The sequence below is a fragment of the Thrips palmi genome, unplaced genomic scaffold, assembly GCF_012932325.1.
Source record: "Thrips palmi isolate BJ-2018 unplaced genomic scaffold, TpBJ-2018v1 HiC_scaffold_18, whole genome shotgun sequence".
In the NCBI taxonomy this organism is placed as follows: Eukaryota; Metazoa; Arthropoda; class Insecta; order Thysanoptera; family Thripidae; genus Thrips; species Thrips palmi.
In genome coordinates this window covers 6325763-6343795 of record NW_023144627.1, presented here as the reverse complement: position 1 = coordinate 6343795, position 18033 = coordinate 6325763, and the positions used below count along the sequence as shown (strand labels likewise).

The window sequence follows — 18033 nt, the reverse complement described above, 5'->3', positions numbered from 1 at the left end:
GGTTAAAGCGAAATGAAGCGCCTCGCTCGCAGCCTCACAGCCGGCAGACTCATTCCGAGAGTCGTTTCCGTCGCTCTGTCTCCCTCGCACCGCTACAGGGCGCCCCGCGAGTGCGAGAGAGACAGAGCGACGAAAACGACTCTCGGAATCAGTCTGCTGGGAAGGCCGGGGAGGCCACCGAGGCCGTCGGCTGTCTGGGGCTCGGGTGGTGCGGTGGGAGGCAACGACTCAATTCATTCTGAGAGAGAGAGAGAGAGAGAGAGAGAGAGAGAGAGAGAGAGAGAGAGAGGCCTTGCCATTGAGAGTGATGTTGACCAGACCTGCCAACCGCCGTCAGCACCGTTTTCAAATCAAAGCGGGTGTGCGCTCGGAGCGCAGCAGGTGCACCAACCTAACAACAACCTCAACAACGTTCCCGGGAAAAGAAAAAAAAACATTCGGAAAGAGCGGGAATCGAACACAGGACCGCGCGAAGTGTTCGTCGATTCGCACAGCAGAGAGAAGAAAGCCTTCCGCCGAAATTGCATTCGCGTTGTTTGCCCTCGTATTTATTCGCAAAGCTCTAAAACCGATGCGAGGGACACCCTTCGCCGGGGCGGCACTCCGAGTCGACCCCACCAGCGAAAAAACAAAAACAAAACAAACAAAAAGTGGGGGGCAAGGGTCGGGCGTGTTGCATGAGGACACGGCAGTAAAGCCCAGCCAATCACGAGCGAGCAGCACAAGCTGCGCCCTACACCAGTAAAAGGCGCGCTACATACTCGGCGCCAATTGTTCGGGGGCACTCCCCCGCCCCGCCCCCCCCCGCCCCCCCGCCACGCCTCAGTGCCCCCGAATTGGCGACGACAAACACAAGCGACGGAAGGCTGACATACCAACACAACGCGCTGCTTCGCGTAGCGAACCGACAGCAGCCGGGCTGCGAGGCCTACGTCGCCTCAAAGAGGTGTGTGCAAGTGTGTGTGTGTGTGTGTGTGCGCGCGCCTGCGCTCAGGGGCATGCTTATGACGTCATCCCTAGGAAGATAAGTGTGCTTTTAGGCGAGGGGCATACACACTCCAAGTGTCCTGTGCGTTGCAGGCTGTCGAGAAAGGAGAGCCTAGCGCCACACACGCGCGCACGCACGCACTCACTCACACACACACACACACACGCCCCAATGCAAGACAGCGTTTGCAGCGCCGTTTCGGACGGGCAGAGTATTTCCGTTGCATAATAGAAAGACGAGAGAGAGCGGTGCCGGCGCTGCGTCGCTGCGCAGTGGGGGCTGCAAGTTCCCCAAAGTGGCAAAGGCTGTATAGAAAATGATGCTAATGGCGGCGCAGGGGCGGGACGAGGTGTACAGTGTACTGGCGTCTTGCAGTGGCGCGGAGACAACGGACACGAAGTCTCACTGAGGCGCCCCTGGTTGTTGGGCGGAAACACCGCATGCCTCGCCGCGCGCAGACACATACCGTGTTCCTCACGCCTTACGGTGGGCCGGAAGACCGGTGGAGGCGGTCAAAACCCCGGTCGGGTTTCGAGCTTCAGAGTTGCTAAATGAGACTCCAACCGAAGGTGTGACCCCACCAATGGGTTGCTCTCCGAACGAGGAATCCGTTGGTGGGGTCACACGCTCGGTTAGAGTCCCATTTAAGCGACTCTGGAGCTCAAAACGGGCCGAGAGTTTTGGCCACCTCCACCGGTCTTCTGGCCCACTGTGCGCCTGAACAACCGAACAAACCGGCACACACACACACACACACACAGAGAGAGAGAGAGAGAGAGAGAGAGAGAGAGAGAGAGAGAGAGAGAGAGAGAGAGAGAGAGAGGAGAGAGGAGAGAGGATTTGATTTGATTTGATTTATGTTAAGGACTTACAAACAAGACTTAAGAGTGCACTGGCATGCAAGCCCGCCCTCCAAATCAAGAGAGAGAGAGAGAGAGAGAGAGAGAGAGAGTGAGTGTCTCCTGATAACAGCCGCGCCGTTTGAGACCTTATCTGCGTCGAGCTCCGTTCCCTTCATAAGTAGATGCGCACTACTTGAGCAGAAACAAACGACCCGCGGAGAAGACGATAAAAAAAGTTGGGCTTTGCGGGCGATTTCGCGAGCCAGCTAGCGCAAACATCAATATCAGACGAGGTCCTCCGGCTGCTGAATATTTATGCCGACTTCTGGAGGTAAAGAATCTCATTAGCAGGTTAGGGGCGGGGTGGACGGGGTACACAGTAAATGTCTTACGGTGAAAGGCTGCACCTACATAATATGGTGGAGATTTTCTCCATAATACCAACGAAATTCGTGAAAATCTCCATAAGGTAAGTGAATTCTCGATGGTATGTTACGAAGTCAGCTGCACACCATAATATGGAACATTTTACCGATAATAGGAAAAGAATCTCACTTAGCATTGGGGGGGTGATAGTGGCGTTAGTCCCACGTGTCCGGCGACCCGGCGGGATTGTCAGAGTTCCAGGAAAACCAGCCTCGTTTGTAGTCACTGTCGCTTCCAGCGAAATTCAATCACAAAGGACCGAGGAGGTGGCTGCGCGCCAACTTTGCGAGCCCCTGATAAAACCGAAAACAACTTTTTCTCGTCGCATCGGGGGGGTTTATCCCGGGGTTTATCGGCAATGTTCACCCTGTCTCGAGCTTTTTGCGAGCCATAAAGTGGGCAGACGAAGTTGGTGCTGCACTGTGAGCCCCTCGCCTTGCTTCTCGCCTTGCAGTGCGACCAGCGCGGCCAGCCAGCGCGGCCAGCCAGCCGGCCATTTTGCCAGGTAATCCCCCCTTCTGGTCCGCGTGAGTTGGACCCGCGGGGCCCGGGCTGGTTGGGGCAGGGCCAGGACCAAGGTAGGCCAGCCTGGGGAAGAGCCCCGTGTCCCTGGAGCCCTGCACTACATCCGCCTGCCGGCCATTTTTTATGGAAGAAATGTTTGAGCCTGGCAGACCGGCCGCCGGCCGGGTGCCGAAACACGAAGGACACGCAGCGGCCCGCACGCCGAGGACTGCTGGACCGCCAGACAGGACTCGAACCGACCCCACCAATGGATTCCTCGTTCGGAGAGCAGTCCATTGGTGGGGTCACACGTTCGGTTCGAGTCCCATTCGACCCTGGAGCTCAAAACGCGTCCGGGAATTTGACCGCCTCCACCGGTCTTCTGGCCCCCTGTGAGGCGATATGCCGCGAGGACATTTTTCTTGCGAATGGGTTCTTATCTCCGGACCCACGGCCAGAATAGAGACATACATAATGCAGGATCTCTTATCAGGCTGCCAAGGACCGGTCCAGGTCCTTGACTCGGGTCCTCGACTCGTCAACCTGCCTCGCGTTTTAAAACAAGTCACGTTCTCGGAGAACAGTTACCCTCACAAGGAAATCCGTCTCCTCGTTTGAAGCTGATAAAGGTGAGGAAAAATGGCGTCATTTCTTAACTTTGTCCAAACTTTTTTTTTTTTTTTTGCGGTTTAGCGTGTCCTGCATTGATGAGCCCAGGGACGAGTGTGGGCGTGTACACTGTACTGCACGCACTGGTGCGGCCAGGCACGCCCAGGCACGGCCCCATCCATGTTCGATGCTTGCAGAATTACTCATTCATGGACACGGCACCGAACCGAGCGCAGCACGCACACAGTGTGCCACACAGCCCCAAAGGCGGGTACGCACAACAAACTGCAAAGAGACCTGCTGAACAGGCAGCGATGCAAACGAAAAAAGAAAAGTTTGAACAAAGTCAATGGTGAAAGGGTTGCAAACTTTCAACCCTGTCCACAAGCCTGTTTGGCACGCTGAGGTTGGCAACCCTTTCAACACATCGTGGGGACACACTGTGGGGCAGCCTGCGTCGTTACAGTGGAGCCGCGCAAAGCCCGCCGTCCGGCCGGCGATTTACAGCGGGCCTCGGCTAATGCGCCCCTCGGCCGCCACATTCAGATTCACTTTCGCGGCGGCTGCACTGCCTGGCACTGCCTGGCACTGCCCTGCGGTACGGTCCAACCGCAATCCGCAGGCAGCGCTACTTCCTTGTTCGCTGGGAATTCCCCAGGCCGCAAGCGTGCACCTTATTTTCAATGCGGGGTCTATTTTTAATCTAAAGCGCGCGCTCTAAAATGCGCCGGTCCTCTATTCCTGGCGTGTGGCGATAAACGAACGGTCAGGGGCTGTGAAGGGCCACCAACAAAAACGACAGCAGCAACAGCAACAACAACAACAACAACAACAACAACAACAACAGGCCGGCCGCAATCTCAAACTTCAGAATTACTTGATTAGCATATCACCGTTTAAGCTTTCGCGGGGTAGCGGTGTTGACACCCGAGCGGCCCCGTCAACCCCCCTTCTCCCTTCCCGAGCGGCCCCGTCAACCCCCCTTCTCCCTTCCCTCCCTCCCCCTCCCCGCCTAATTCCACCAAAGTGGAGAAAAAATACGATATTATTAAGCTGAAAGCACACACAACAAAAACTAAAGAACAACAAAAACAAGAGCAGAGGACATGTAAGGCGAAAAATCCAGCCAATTAATTGCGCGCCGCAAAAATGACAAAAAAAGGAAAAATAAAGAAAAACAGACGGCGGCGTCGCAGGTGAGCTGCGTAGCGAGCAACATATTACGCGCAACAACGCCACGGAAAAACGAAAACAAAAACAACAAAAAAACAAAACAACGGCAGGACAAGACCGGCAAATCCGTAACGGCACTGTACGCGGCCTCTCGCAAATCACAGAGAAATAAGCAGGACTTTCTTTTCGCCCCTTTTTTCCTCTTTTTTGGGGGGTGAAAAAGCTCTTTCCGCGTGCGTGCCACAGTGCGCGCAAGCCCAGGCAAGCCCGGCCCGCCAACTGCAGCCGCGGGCCCGCGGGCCAGACAAACTTTGAGCGTCCTTCCAGACCTTCCAGCGCCTCTGCAAGGCCGATATTCCGGATCCACGTGCCTGCCTGGCTGGCTGCCTGGCTGCCCGGGGGAGCCTACCCACCTCCGCGTTCGGCGCCCTCCGCGCCGTCTGCCCCCCCCCCCCCCCCCCCCGCACCTGTCGCCCAAAGCAAGCCCAGGCCGCAACGCGCAGTTTATGTGTACACTGTTATTTGTACGAGTTTCCCCAACTCGCGCCGCTCCGGCGGCAGGGGAGTCTTTCGACTCGCATTTCACTGTATCGAATGCCGGCGCCGCGGTGCACAGCGGGCCAAACTTCCAGACGCGTTTTGAGCTCCAGAGTCGCTAAATGGGACTCGAACCGAACGTGTGACCCCACCAATGGATCGCTCTCCGAACGTGGAATCTATTGGTGGGGTCACACGTTCGGTTCGAGTCCTGTTTAGCGACTCTGGAGCTCAAAACGCGTCTGGAGTTTTGGCCGCCTCCTCCGGTCTTCTGGCCCACTGTGCAGTGTGGCCCCACGAGTGTCGAACGGGGTGGCGACCTCAGCACGCCTGCGAGGCGACCCCCCGATAAGCCAAGATGCAGGCTGGGGTTGGCAGCCCTGCCGGTGCATCGTTTTCGGCCTGTGGCAGCGCTGCCCGCAGCAAGTTTGGCGGTCGGTCCTCGCATGCCGATTACGGGCGCCGTTAAGGCACGGCCGGGGCAGGCCCGGTCCCCGAAGCCTTCCTCCAGCGAGGCGAGCAGGGCGAGCAAGGCCCTCTTGGATACAACTCGGAACGGCCGCCGGGCCAGCGGGGCCAACGAGCCGAGCCTCCCCAGGGGCGCAGCTACACCGTAAGAGGGGCCGGCCGCGCCGCCACACTGCAGGTGGCGTCGCCGACGGTGTCCCCGACACGCCCGGCGCCTCGGTGCTCCACGCTACACATCCATATGGATTGTGTGCATAATGCAGCCGGAGCAGTCAGAGTGACGTGACGGAGATGAGGGTAGAGCGCCCACGTCACAGACGGCATGCACAGTGGGGCAGAGGGCTGGCGCTGGCGGCCAAAATTCGAGACGCGTTTTGAGCTCCAGAGTCGCTAAATGGGACTCGAACCGAGCGTGTGACCCCGCCGATGGATTGCTCTCCGAACGAGGAATCCATTGGTGAGGTCACACGTTCGGTTCGAGTCCCATTAAGCGACTCTGGAGCTCAAAACCCGTCCCAGATTTTGACCCCTTCCGCCGGTCTTCAGGCCCACTGTGCGCTCCCACCACTCCATGAAAAAAATTCGACACGGCAGAGCTTGAAAGACGGCTCGCAAGAAATTGAATCATCTCCGGCCTTTGACTTTGCCGTGAGAGGCAGCAGGCCGAGCAAGGTTTCGTCGCCACTCACAGGTAAACCACCGTTTTGAGCCAGGCGGGCGGTTTGGGCGGCGGTGGCGAGTCTTTTGGCGGGCAGTACAGCCTCCAGCTAACTCACAGGCAGTATCATTGCAGAGGTCCGCACTCACACAAACACACACACACCTGCTCATTTACTAATTCAGCCAATTTCTCCGGCCTGGGACACCCGGCCATGAAGCTGCGGCTGGCCGGCTGGCTGGCGTTTGAATACAGCCGAGGTAGTACACATATTACAATGAGCGAGGGACCCCTGGGGAAATCTGGCCAACATTTTTCCTCCCCACTTCAGCCCGCTTCAGCCCGCTTCAGCCCCGACACTGTTGAGTGGTGGGCAGGTAAGGCCATGATGTACGGGAGGCCCCGCGGGCCCACGGTGGGCCAGAAGACCGGCGCCGGTGGCCAAAACTCTAGACGCGTTTTGAGCTCCAGAGTCGCTTAATGGGACTCGAATCGAGGGTGTGACCCCACCAATGGATTCCTCGTTCGGAGAGCAATCCATTGGTGGGGTCACACGTTCGGTTCGAGTCCCATTAAGCGACTCTGGAGCTCGAAACGCGCCCAGGGTTTTGGCCGCCTCCACCGGTGTTCTGGCCCACTGTGCAGGGCCAGGCGGGCAGGGCCCCACAGCGCACGGCGCAGCACGGCGCAGCCAGTCCAATTTAGTTGCCGAGGCTAATTCAATATCCAGCATTGTTTGCTCTTTCTGATGGAAACACGTCCGGGCATGTTAACGCCATTATGCTGTAACATGTGCGAAAGAGAGGGACGGCGGCGCCGCGACCGCCGAGCGCGCCGAGAAGACAGACCCGGGGACCAGGTGAGCCCCCCGCTGTACGCCACCGCCCTGCCCTGCCGCGCCACCGCGCTACCGCAGGTGTGCCAACCAGAGCTCCTCTAGAGAGATACACTGGCGTTGCCGTCCTAACCGCACATCAACATGAGCCAAAGCGCGGCCTAAGTGGCACCGCCTCCACCGCCCCCACCGCGACGTGGCATGCTGGCGGGAAACCCAGCCGGGAAATTCAAAATCGCCCCGAGGGGTTGAAGGTACACTGGTAGAACATAAGCGCACTCTTGCCTTTCTTCAAGCGTGGTGGTTTCTCCGCGATCGCTCTCCCGGACGCGTTTTTAGCGCCAGAGTCGCTAAATGGGACTCGAACCCGAGGGGTGAATCACCCAGCGTTCTGGTGTACTCATGAGTACATGAGTACGCGCGAGTACACCTTCCTTCACTCATAAATTATTACATATCTAATCAATTTAAGGCTTAATTAAGCGTTTTAAACGACACTTGACGCCAAATCAGTCGAAAAACTAGTGAATTTCGCCCTTTTTGACCTTGTGAGTACACTGAGTACGGGCAAATTTGTACACATGAGTACACTAGTGATTCACCCCTCGCTCGAACCGAACGTGTGACCCCACCAATGGATTGCTCTCCGAACGAGGAATCCATTGGTGGGGTCACAGGTTCGGTCCGAGCCCCATTTAGTGACTCTGGAGCTCGACGCGTCTGGGATTCTGACCGCTTCCACCGGCCATCTGGCCCACTGTGCTACACTTTGACTCGAAGCGGTAAGTCTCCAAGCGAAAGGTGTGTGCTCGAAGTGCGCTCCCGTTTTGGCAGTGTAGGGGCTGGGTCACCAGGGAAGGCCGGCTTCCCTCCGGGCCGCTCCAGCCAGGCCTTGACTCCAGCCGTCCGCTGTCGCTTCCAAAACAGACGGACGTCCGTGGCAGGCTGCCTCATTATTGATCAACCTCATGCATAGCGCACATCCTTCGCACTCAGCGCGACCGCCCGCGACCGCCCTGCACCAACTTTGCTCCATTTTCATCCATCCGTTGGCTCTCGCTGCTGCGCGCTGCTGGCACTCGGTTCGCGTACCCAGCGGAAAATGATCGCGAGGCGGGATTCGAACCCACCGCGCCCCATTATTAGTCACTCCACTGCCCACACGTCTTGCCTGGATCGATCGGCAGCCTTGGCATTGCGTCACAGCGCAGCAAAGAGAAGGGACCGCGGCCGGGATTCGAACCGCGCACAGTGGGCCAGAAGACCGGTGGAGCCGGCCAAAACTCTAGACGCGTTTTGAGCTCCAGAGTCGCTGAACAGGCCTCGTTCGGAGGGCAATCCATTGGTGGGGTCACACGTACGGTTCGAGGCCTGTTCAGCGACTCTGGAGCTCAAAACGCGTCTAGAGTTTTGTCCGCCTCCACCGGTCTTCTGGCCCACTGTGCCGCGGTCCCACAACGGCAGCGCGACAGCAGTGACCTTCCTTCTGTCCCAGCGACCTGCGTGCACCGCCGTATGGGAACCCTACTCGTCCCGCGGACTGATTCCGAGAGTCGTTGTCGTCGCTCTGTCGCAATCGCACCCATGAGGACGCCCCGAGAGAGACAGCGACGCAAACGACTCGCAGTCTGGCGGGCCGAGTGCGGCTCTTTACAGTGATCACGCGAGTTTGTTTCGCGTCGCCTGAATACTGCCATTATGGAAATCCCCCAGTCGCACGGTGTAGTTCGGCCTTTGCGGATATCGGCCCCTCCCCCCTCCCCTCCCCGCACGCGGTACGCTCTATTTTGATGGAAATCACGGTCGGATAGGACTGGGATACATTGGCCATCACGGCACTGGGCACTCCAACTTGGGCGCCGCGGGGCTGGCTAGGCAGGCCTGGGGCTGCCGACCGGACCGCACTGCCGACTAATATCGCCCGCAAAGGCAGTGTTGCCACACAAGGAGGCAGAGATTCCCTCCAGCCACAGAGCACAGTGGGTTTGCCAGAAGACCGGTGGAGGCCGACAAAACCCTAGACGCGGTATGATCTCCAGAGTCGCTAAATGGGACTCGAACCGGCCGTGTGACCGTACCAATGGATTCCTCACTCGGAGAGCAATCCATTGGTGGGGTCACACGTTCGATTCGAGTCCTATTTAGCGACTCCGGAGCTCAAAACGCGTCTAGAGTTTTGTCACCGGTCCTCTGGCCCATTGTAAGGCACGGCCCCGGCACCGCCCCGGCGCGGCCCAGGCCTCCAACGCCACCTCGCGGAAGGGCTCCCCGCCTCTTGAATATGCATCCGCAGGTAGCCTTTGCCACGCAAGGACTCCGCGCCCTACAGTGTTATTTAAATTAATTCGGAATTTATGTCTTTGCGGTCGAAAATACAGCCCCATCCGGCTAGACATGAATCTGGAAGGGATATTTTGTTGACGGAGCCGCAGGGAGAGTCGTTTGCCGAGTCGGGCCAGATCTGGGTCACTGCACGATTCGGGTTCAACTCCAGACAAGAGCAGCGCGGTGGTACCTCGCCAACGGGCTGGCGCGAAAGTTAGAGCACATCCGACAACCTGATGGTCCACGACTCAGAGCAGTACCCCCAGCGAATGCCAGCGAATGCCCCTAACACAGTGGGCCAGAAGACCGCGGTGGAGGTTGTCGAAACTCTAGACGCGTTTTGAGCTCCAGAGTCGCTAAATGGGGCTCGAACCGAACGTGTGACCCCACCAATGGATTTCTCGTTCGGAGAGTAATCCATTGGTGGGGTCACACGTTCGGTTCGAGTCCAGCTTGGCGACTCTGGAGCTCAAAACGCGTCTGGAGTTTTGGCCGCCGGCGTCGGTCTTTCGGCAAATCCACCGTGTTTTTGTTCGAAGGGTCAGAAAGACTTCCGCCCAACCCTATTTTCACGTGCCGCCGTTCCCACACTATTTGCTAACGTAATTGGTTCTACACAGAGCCCCGCTATCCATTCGTGGAAACATCCAATAATAATTGGCCTGTTTTGTGGGGCTTGTATTGTGGTGTGTTTGCGTTGGCTATCAGCAACTGATGTCGACGGCAGGACGAATGGGCACCGTACCTTACACAACAACGGGTACAATAACACGGACGCGCTGTGCGGATGAAGAGGTTGTGCCGTTTCCTAGAACCAATTTACTTCCAGTGTCTACACTCAGATTGTTCAAAAATCCGCAATTTCACTTTGGCCAGGCCAATAATTATTCTGCACGAAACATTCTCTGAGCTCAACTGATTCGTGAAAATGACATTTCTCAGCCTGTCCTGGGAGAGATTTACACAAAACGAACTTCGACAAGCAACCTTTTCTTCCTCACCGCGCGACATGCGTGCCAACCTTCGTCTCTGCGATCTTGACCGTCCCAAGTCTAATCACTAAGCGACCATCCCCGCGGCTCTCTGCCTGATGAAATGCTGCCCCACGGGGGGTGTCCCCCAAGGTCACGCGGCACCGCTACAATGCAAAAGCGCCGTCGCAGTTCCTCGAGGGTGCTCGGAGGTTCTCTTGCAGCGTGGCCGGGCAAATGCATTGCTACGATGGCATCCGCGAGCACTGTGAGAAAAAAGTACGGAAAAAGTACGGAACATGTCTGGTCAATAATTTGCCTGGACCGTCCGTACTTGCCAACCAGGGAACGTTCCGTGCTTTTTTTTTCCGTACCCATTTACATGGGTTCAAATGGAGCAAGTACGGAACGTTCCGTACTTTTCTCCGTACCTCCGTACAGTATTTTTCAGTACTATTTTCGTACAAAAGTACGGAATTTTTTACAGTGAGGCTCGAAATCGACAAGTGTAAATCCAACGACAGGAACACTCTTTCGTGACGAACAGGTAGTCGACACGACGTCAACATGACCTTTGTTTTGACGCCAGAGTGGGAAAAATTCCAAACCTCTGACCAAAATATTCTCTTTAAGATACGCACTGTAAATGTCTTTCGGTGGAAGGCTGCACAAATATATTACGGTGAAGATTTTGTCCATAATACAAACGAAATTCGTCAAAATTTGTACAAGGTACAGCGAATTCTCAATGATATGTTATAATCTCAGTTCCACCACTGCAATAAAGACGACTTCACCATAATACAGACAGTCTTCACCATGCAACTTTTAGAGTGCGTAGAGGTCATTTTGGCGTTGTTTCAACTCCGCGGGGCGTTCACTTTCATTTTAAACAAAAGTAATCACGAACTGACAATTGGGTCGGTCAAGATCGAGACACCAGGTACACAAAGGGCAACTTTTCAGGGAAACTCTTTTCCGTACACGGTAAAAACCGAGGGGGTATGCGCTCTCCGAACCTGTGTACCGACTATTACGCTATTACGCTCTATTACGCCACAAATTAATCGGAATTTAGCTAAAAACGGCCTAAAACACACCAAAATTGATAAAATTTTGACAATTTCGGCTATTACGCGACTATTACGCGTATTATTACGCGTGCTATTACAGATAGAGTGAACCGACTATTACGCGAGTGCATACCCCCTCGGTAAAAACAGTACCTGGTTTTCCCAGGAAGCCGATGGTAGAAACATAGGCGATTTCCAGGGAGTTCCTGGGAAAACCAGGAACCGTTTTTACCGTGTAACAGTTTCCCGGAAGGGTCCGGCTTCCCCACCTGGCCGCTCAGGCGGGGCGGCATGTCGTCCGCTGCCTCCGGTGCTGTGCCGCTCGCGTCCGCAAGCACGCCATGACGGCTACCTCGGAGGGTACACCGCGATCCGCATGCCCGCCGGTCGAAGCCGCGGGAGACACACCGGAAATGCGTCTCTGCGCGTCGCTGCGCTGCGTCGCCGCTGCGTCGCTACCCGCGCGTACCGGCTCGCCTAACTGTTGCTTCGGCGGGTCGTGGGGCCGGCCGTGGGCCGCGGGCCGCGGGGGCGTACAGTGTGGCGGGCGTGCGACCGGCCTGCCACGTTCCGCGGTCTGGCCCCAACTGGCGGGCCTGGCGGGGCCGCGGCCGGGGCTGCCGGGGTGGGGGGCGGCCCAGCGACGCCGACGCGGCCGGAGGGGAGGGGGCGCACAGTGGGCCGGAAGACCGGGTGGAGGCGGACAAAACTCCAGACGCGTTTTGGGCTCCAGAGTCGCTGAGCAGGCCTCGAACCGAACGTGTGACCCCACCAATGGATTGCTCTCCGAACGAGGAATCCATTGGTGGGGTCACACGTTTCGTTCGGGTTCCATTTAGCGACTCTGGAGCTCAAAACGCGTCTGGAGCTTTGGCCGCCTCCACCGGCCCACTGTGGGGCGGGCGGGCGCAGCGCACGGCCTAGCGCACCGCAGCCACGCTCCTCAGGAAGGACCCGACTCGACAATTTATGCAGACGCGTATTTTTGCAGTGGCGCCGTCTCACCTGCATTTGCATGGGTCAACGGGGGCAGCCAGTCCTGCAGGACCTTGAGGGCTCAGTGTCATGCCGGTTTCCACTTTCATGCCCGTCATTTGGCCTTACCGCTGGAGAGAGAGAGAGAGAGAGAGAGAGAGAGAGAGAGAGAGAGAGAGAGAGAGAGAGAGAGAGACAGAGAGAGAGACAGAGAGAGAGAGAGAGAGAGAGAGAGAGAGAGACAGAGAGAGAGACAGAGAGAGAAAGACGCTCCTTATGCTACCGGTAGTCCCCCTCTCGGGCTGTAACGAAGGACTCGGCGGCAAAAGGCCGATCCCCAACCCTTAGTGCTTGGCTGCCGTTGGCTGCTCGGCGCACAACTTTGCCGGAGGGTAGGCGGGCCGCGGACGGACCGGTCGCCGAATCTGTGCACGGCTCGGTGATCCCCGATAAGCAGGTGGAGTATGAAAAATCGCTCGCATCGCCGATAAGATTGCGTCCCCCGGGGATCTCGGATTGTTTCGATTCCCGGCGGGCAAGGCAACTCGTGGCCGGACTTTCGGGCCGCAGGGCCCGTTGAGAAATGACGTGTCCAAGGAAGGGGGAGCACAGTGGGCCAGAAGACCGGTGGAGGCGGCCGAAAGTCCCGGACGCGTTTTGAGCTCCAGAGTCGCTGAATGGGACTCGAACCGAACGTGTGACCCGACCAATGGATTGCTCTCCGAACGAGGAACCCATTGGTGGGGTCACACGCTCTGTTCGAGTCCCATTTAGCGACTCTGGAGCTCAAAACGCGTCTTTGGCCGCCTGCTCCGCTGTGCTTGCCACCGCTAAATACTGCAGCCCGGACGAGAAGGTCGAACGGCGCGTCCGGAGGAGCAGGGCGGCCCTCTAGGCGGCCAGTACCGGCAGGGCCGGATGTAGGGCTGCAGGGCCCAGGCAAGAAAGGGCCATTTTTCATCATCAGCAAAGACGGAACGCGGAGAAAATCCATAACCTGCCGACCGGCCCTCTGTTAGTAGGAATAAATACTCATTGCCCTGCCGCCGTGGCCACGGGGGGCATCGTAGCACGCAGCACACCGAGCCTCAAGTTAGTTGGATCGGACTGTACTGCGCTCTTCACCGGAAGTCACTGCTAGCGGCAAGTTAGTTGGACCGGACTGTACTGCGCTCTTCACCGGAAGTCACAGCTAGCGGCAAGTTAGTTGGATCGGACTGTACTGCGCTCTTCACCGGAAGTCACAGCTAGCGCCAAGTTAGTTGGATCGGACTGTACTGCGCTCTTCACCGGAAGTCACAGCTAGCGCCAAGTTAGTTGGATCGGACTGTACTGCGCTCTTCACCGGAAGTCACAGCTAGCGGCAAGTTAGTTGGATCGGACTGTACTGCGCTCTTCACCGGAAGTCACAGCTAGCGCCAAGTTAGTTGGATCGGACTGTACTCGACTGTACTGCGCTCTTCACCGGAAGTCACAGCTAGCGCCAAGTTAGTTGGATCGGACTGTACTGCGCTCTTCACCGCCTCCTAGACGGCGGCCTTCACCGCGATGCCGACGAAGCTGCACCACTTGAAAGCGGCAGACTAAAGGCATCAGGCTGCCAGACGCAAAAAAAAGAGAGAGAGGAAAACTGGGTGGTAAGAGCGGAAATGGTTTCAGACTCACCGTGCTCGAGGACCCATCAGCCTGATGGGGCGCTGGGGCGTTCCGGGGCGTTCCGGGCGTACCGCCCACTTACCTTGGCGTGGCAGACCGCCCATCTCACCGAGCCAGACCAATCGCAGGCCGACTTACCTGCAGAAAGGAAAAGAACATCAGCGGGCCACACTCACTGCTAGCTTGGTATGCAAATCAACTTTTCCCCGAGAGTGTACCCGCAGTGCACAGTGGGCCAGAAGACCGGTGGAGGCGGCTAAAACTCTAGACGCGTTTTGAGCTCCAGAGCCGCTAAATGGGACTCGAACCGAACGTGTGACCCCACCAATGGATTCCTCGTTCGGAGAGCAATCCATTGGTGGGGTCACACGTTCGGTTCGAGTTCAATTTAGCGACTCTGGAGCTCAAAACGCGTCAAGAGTTTCGTCCACCTCCACCGGTCTTCTGGCCCACTGTGATACGCCGGAGGACAGGACAGAGCGGCAAACCTGCGCACGCGAGTCAATGTTTTCCAAATCGGACCGAGTTGTGCAAACTAAACAGAAAGTTACGGGTCGGAATGGGAAACTTTTAGGCGTGTTTGCAGTGCGGTGGCTCTCTCAGCGGCGGGACGCGGAAAAGAAGGCCGGAGAGACGCTGCCGCCGTGTTTCGGGGGAAACGACTCCATGACCGGAGACAAGAGGCACATGTCGGGCTGAACGGGGGATGACACATGAGATAATGCCCTGGCATCGCCTCCGATGGAAGCGCTCCTGGTGAAAGACAGAGACAACCTGCTTTGCATGAGACAGTCTGCCGTGGGTGGCGGCCGTAACTCCCCGCCCCGCCCCACCCCGCCCCGCCCCGCCCCACCCCACCCCGCCCGGCCCCACCCCACCCCGCCCCGTCGGCCTTGGCGTCCACATGTCCACATCGAGGGCTGACACAACTAAGCACTCACGCATTGTAGGCTATCAATCAGCGCGACGTTCGGGACAGGAACAAAAACCAACTGGATTGGTTCACCATTTTCGATTGTGGGCGGGGCGGGGCACCGAACTCCTTGCATGGAACTTTTAGGACTGCACTTCTCGTACCAGGTGTCGCTTAGAAAGAAACTTCTTATTGGTTTAAAAAAAAAAAATCAGTAAATAATTGAACGCTTAAATTGACCTCTTGACGATCAGAGTTGATTGTCCGCAGTGCTTGGCAGTGCTGCCACCAGGCTCCACCACTGTGAAATACGACTGGCCGCCGATTAAAGGAGGACGCAAGATGGCAGTCTGGGCGGAAATAAGGAGAGAAAGAGATGGAGAGGCGAGGCGCCCAAAATAATTTGAGTTCCAGACATGCCGCATGGAAAAATTGGCACTGGGGACGTGTTATGACTTTCTCGGGATTTTCATAAAGCGCGCCACAATCAATAATGAAAAGGCATCGCGCTGTCTCGGTCGCACTCGCGGCACACAGTGGGCCAGAAGACCGGTGGAGGCGGCCAAAACTCCAGTCGCGTTTTGAGCTCCAGAGTCGCTAAATGGGACTCGAACCGAACGTGTGACCCCATCAATGGATTGCTCTCCGAACGAGGAATCCATTGGTGGGGTCACACGTTCGGTTCTGGTCCCGTTTAGCGACTCTGGAGCTCAAAACGCGTCCGGAGTTTTGGCCGCCTCCACCGGTCTTCTGGCCCACTGTGGCCTCCTCGTAATCGCTCGACAGTCAGCGCGTCTCGCTTCCGAGACGCCTTGCCTGCTGAATGGGGAATGCGACGCTCCGCGATGCTCTGCGAGCGGCGAAGCGTTCTTACAATGTAGCGGCGCTCTCATATTCAGCGCTTCATGGCATAGTCATGCGCGTTACAACAAAAACATACGGACAAAGCAAGAACAACAATCAGTTGTCAGGTTGGCCGCTTTGAACTGAAGTCCCAACGTCCGCGCTATGCCAGCACGGGGAGCCCCTGTGATGCTCGGGGTAGGCAACCCAACGCACAGTAGTGCCCGCCCGCGGCTTGCCTGTTGGGGGCCTTGCTCAGGGGAGAGAGAGAGAGAGAGAGAGAGAGAGAGAGAGAGAGAGGCAGAGAGAGAGAGGGAGAGAGAGAGGGAGAGAGAGAGAGAGAGAGAGAGAGAGGCAGAGAGTGAGAGAGAGAGAGAGAGAGAGAGAGCGAGAGAGAGAGAGAGAGAGAGCGCGATCCTCCCTTATTTTGCACGCTTCACAACTTGGCGAGGGTGCGGGGCAGAGCGGGGCATCTGAGAATGTTCATTAATGGCGAAACAACAACGCAGCAGCCGCCTGGTGGCGATACGCAAGTCAGCGCATCTGGTCGGCCTCGACCCTTTCCATGCAAAAAAAGTTGAACGTTGTTTTTTAATGAAGACGTTTTGGCGTTGTTGTTTGCAAAAATAACAATAACTTTTTTTTTACGTTTTCGCTTTTTTTACTGGTTTTTCTAGCTGGACCACTAGAGGTTGTCGGAGTACGCCCCGTGTCCAATTTGACCCCGAACTGGCATCCGACACCAAAACAGTGGCCGTTTTCGATCATCAATGACTCCCAAACAAACACAGAGAACCAAAAGGAAAAAATAAAAAAAAATTCCTGTGAGCTTGGTAAGCAAATTTGGGAAAGTTAAAAAAAAACAACAACAAAAAGCAAGTGCCCTGCGGCAGCTGTCGGTGACCCTGTGAACGGAGGATTGGTGGGAGGGAAGGGGAGGTCAAGGCCAGCGGGAGACAGCGCATGCAAAAAGCGTCAAAACTTTGCCTTTATCTGCGTATCTGCGCGCGAAGGGGGGAGGGGGGGGAGATCAATCCAGGGGCACTCCTCCACTGCCCTTCAGCACACCTTCAATACGCGAATGGCTGTCGACACGGCTCGGCCGGCCCACAAATCAGCGCAACATTTATGCCACCGTAAATTCGATGGCCCTCGCAGGGGAGTGTGTGCGATGACTGGCACACTGTCGCGCCGAAATGTAGGGAGCTGACCCCACCGATGGATTCCTCGTTCGGAGAGCAATCCATTGGTGGGGTCACACGTTCGGTTCGATTCCCGTTTAGCGACTCTGGAGCTCAAAACGCGTCCGGGGTTTCGGCCGCCGCCACCGGTCCTCCGGCCCACTGTGCTTACCCTTCATCGTCCCCCATGGCCTTGTACGGCACGCGACGCACGCAGCACGCGCAGCACACGCAGAACACTCTCGTCACGTCAACACTGCATCGCCGTGCATCGGCAGCACACCACGCCAGGGCAGAGGACTCGGGACTGACCACTGGGCGACAGGCCGACAGGCAGGGAGGCAAGGCAGGGAGGTCGCAAAGAAGCCCGTCGACGCCCTGGCCGTGCCGGGCCGTGCGCCCCTGTCCCAGTCTGTCCCAGTGGCCGAGGGGGACGGAGAGAGAGGGCTTTCAAAACCGCGCGCCCACACTGCAGCCACGCCGCGGCGGAACCTTACAGTGCACCAGCCGATTGCACTGCCTTCGGTTTCGCACCAAATCCAAGGGCGTTTGTGGCGCGGGTCCACGCGACGGCGCAGCCCAGCCCGCCGACGTGCGCGGCGCCCACACCCGCAGGTGTCACCACGTCGCCACCACCCGGCCGGGGCCGGGTTCCGGGTCGGCGGGGCGGTGCGGCGGTTCGACCAGCAAATAGGATTATGTTGAGGCGTCATCTTGTTAGCTTCCCCCTCCCCCAGCTATACCACGGACAGATGCACCCCGAGCGGCGGCCCGGCAAGGCCCGGCAAGGCACGGCCAGGTGGTGGCGGCGCACTGCCTCGACTTGGAGGCGAGGCGAGGCGGCCGATGGCAGCAAAACTGCCAAGGAGTCACAGTTAACAGTTTTTCGCCGTCGCCGCGAAAGGCGGGAACGCCCAGGGAACGCCTCAGGAACGCCTCAGGAACGCCTCCGGCACGCCCTCGGGAACGCCTCGGGAACGCCTCAGGAACGCCTCGAGAACGCCTCACGAACGCCTCCGGAACGCCTCGGCGTGGCGCCGCGCCCCCCGGCGAGAC

At 57.5% G+C, this 18033-nt stretch overlaps 1 protein-coding gene across 2 annotated transcripts in view; it reads right to left on the bottom strand.

The window, feature by feature from the left end:
- The window catches only part of LOC117645508 (eye-specific diacylglycerol kinase), a 147578-nt gene that overhangs the window by 70711 nt on the left and 58834 nt on the right, over positions 1–18033 (bottom strand). The window contains exon 1 of one of the 2 annotated variants that reach the window (XM_034385768.1): positions 17150–17273. The exons of the other annotated variant lie outside the window; for it this stretch is intronic. Within the exon in view, the coding sequence (XP_034241659.1) occupies positions 17150–17166 (17 nt within the window). The 5' untranslated portion in view covers positions 17167–17273. Of the gene's footprint in view, positions 1–17149; positions 17274–18033 lie in introns of those variants that run through there. 2 annotated transcript variants of the gene reach the window in all.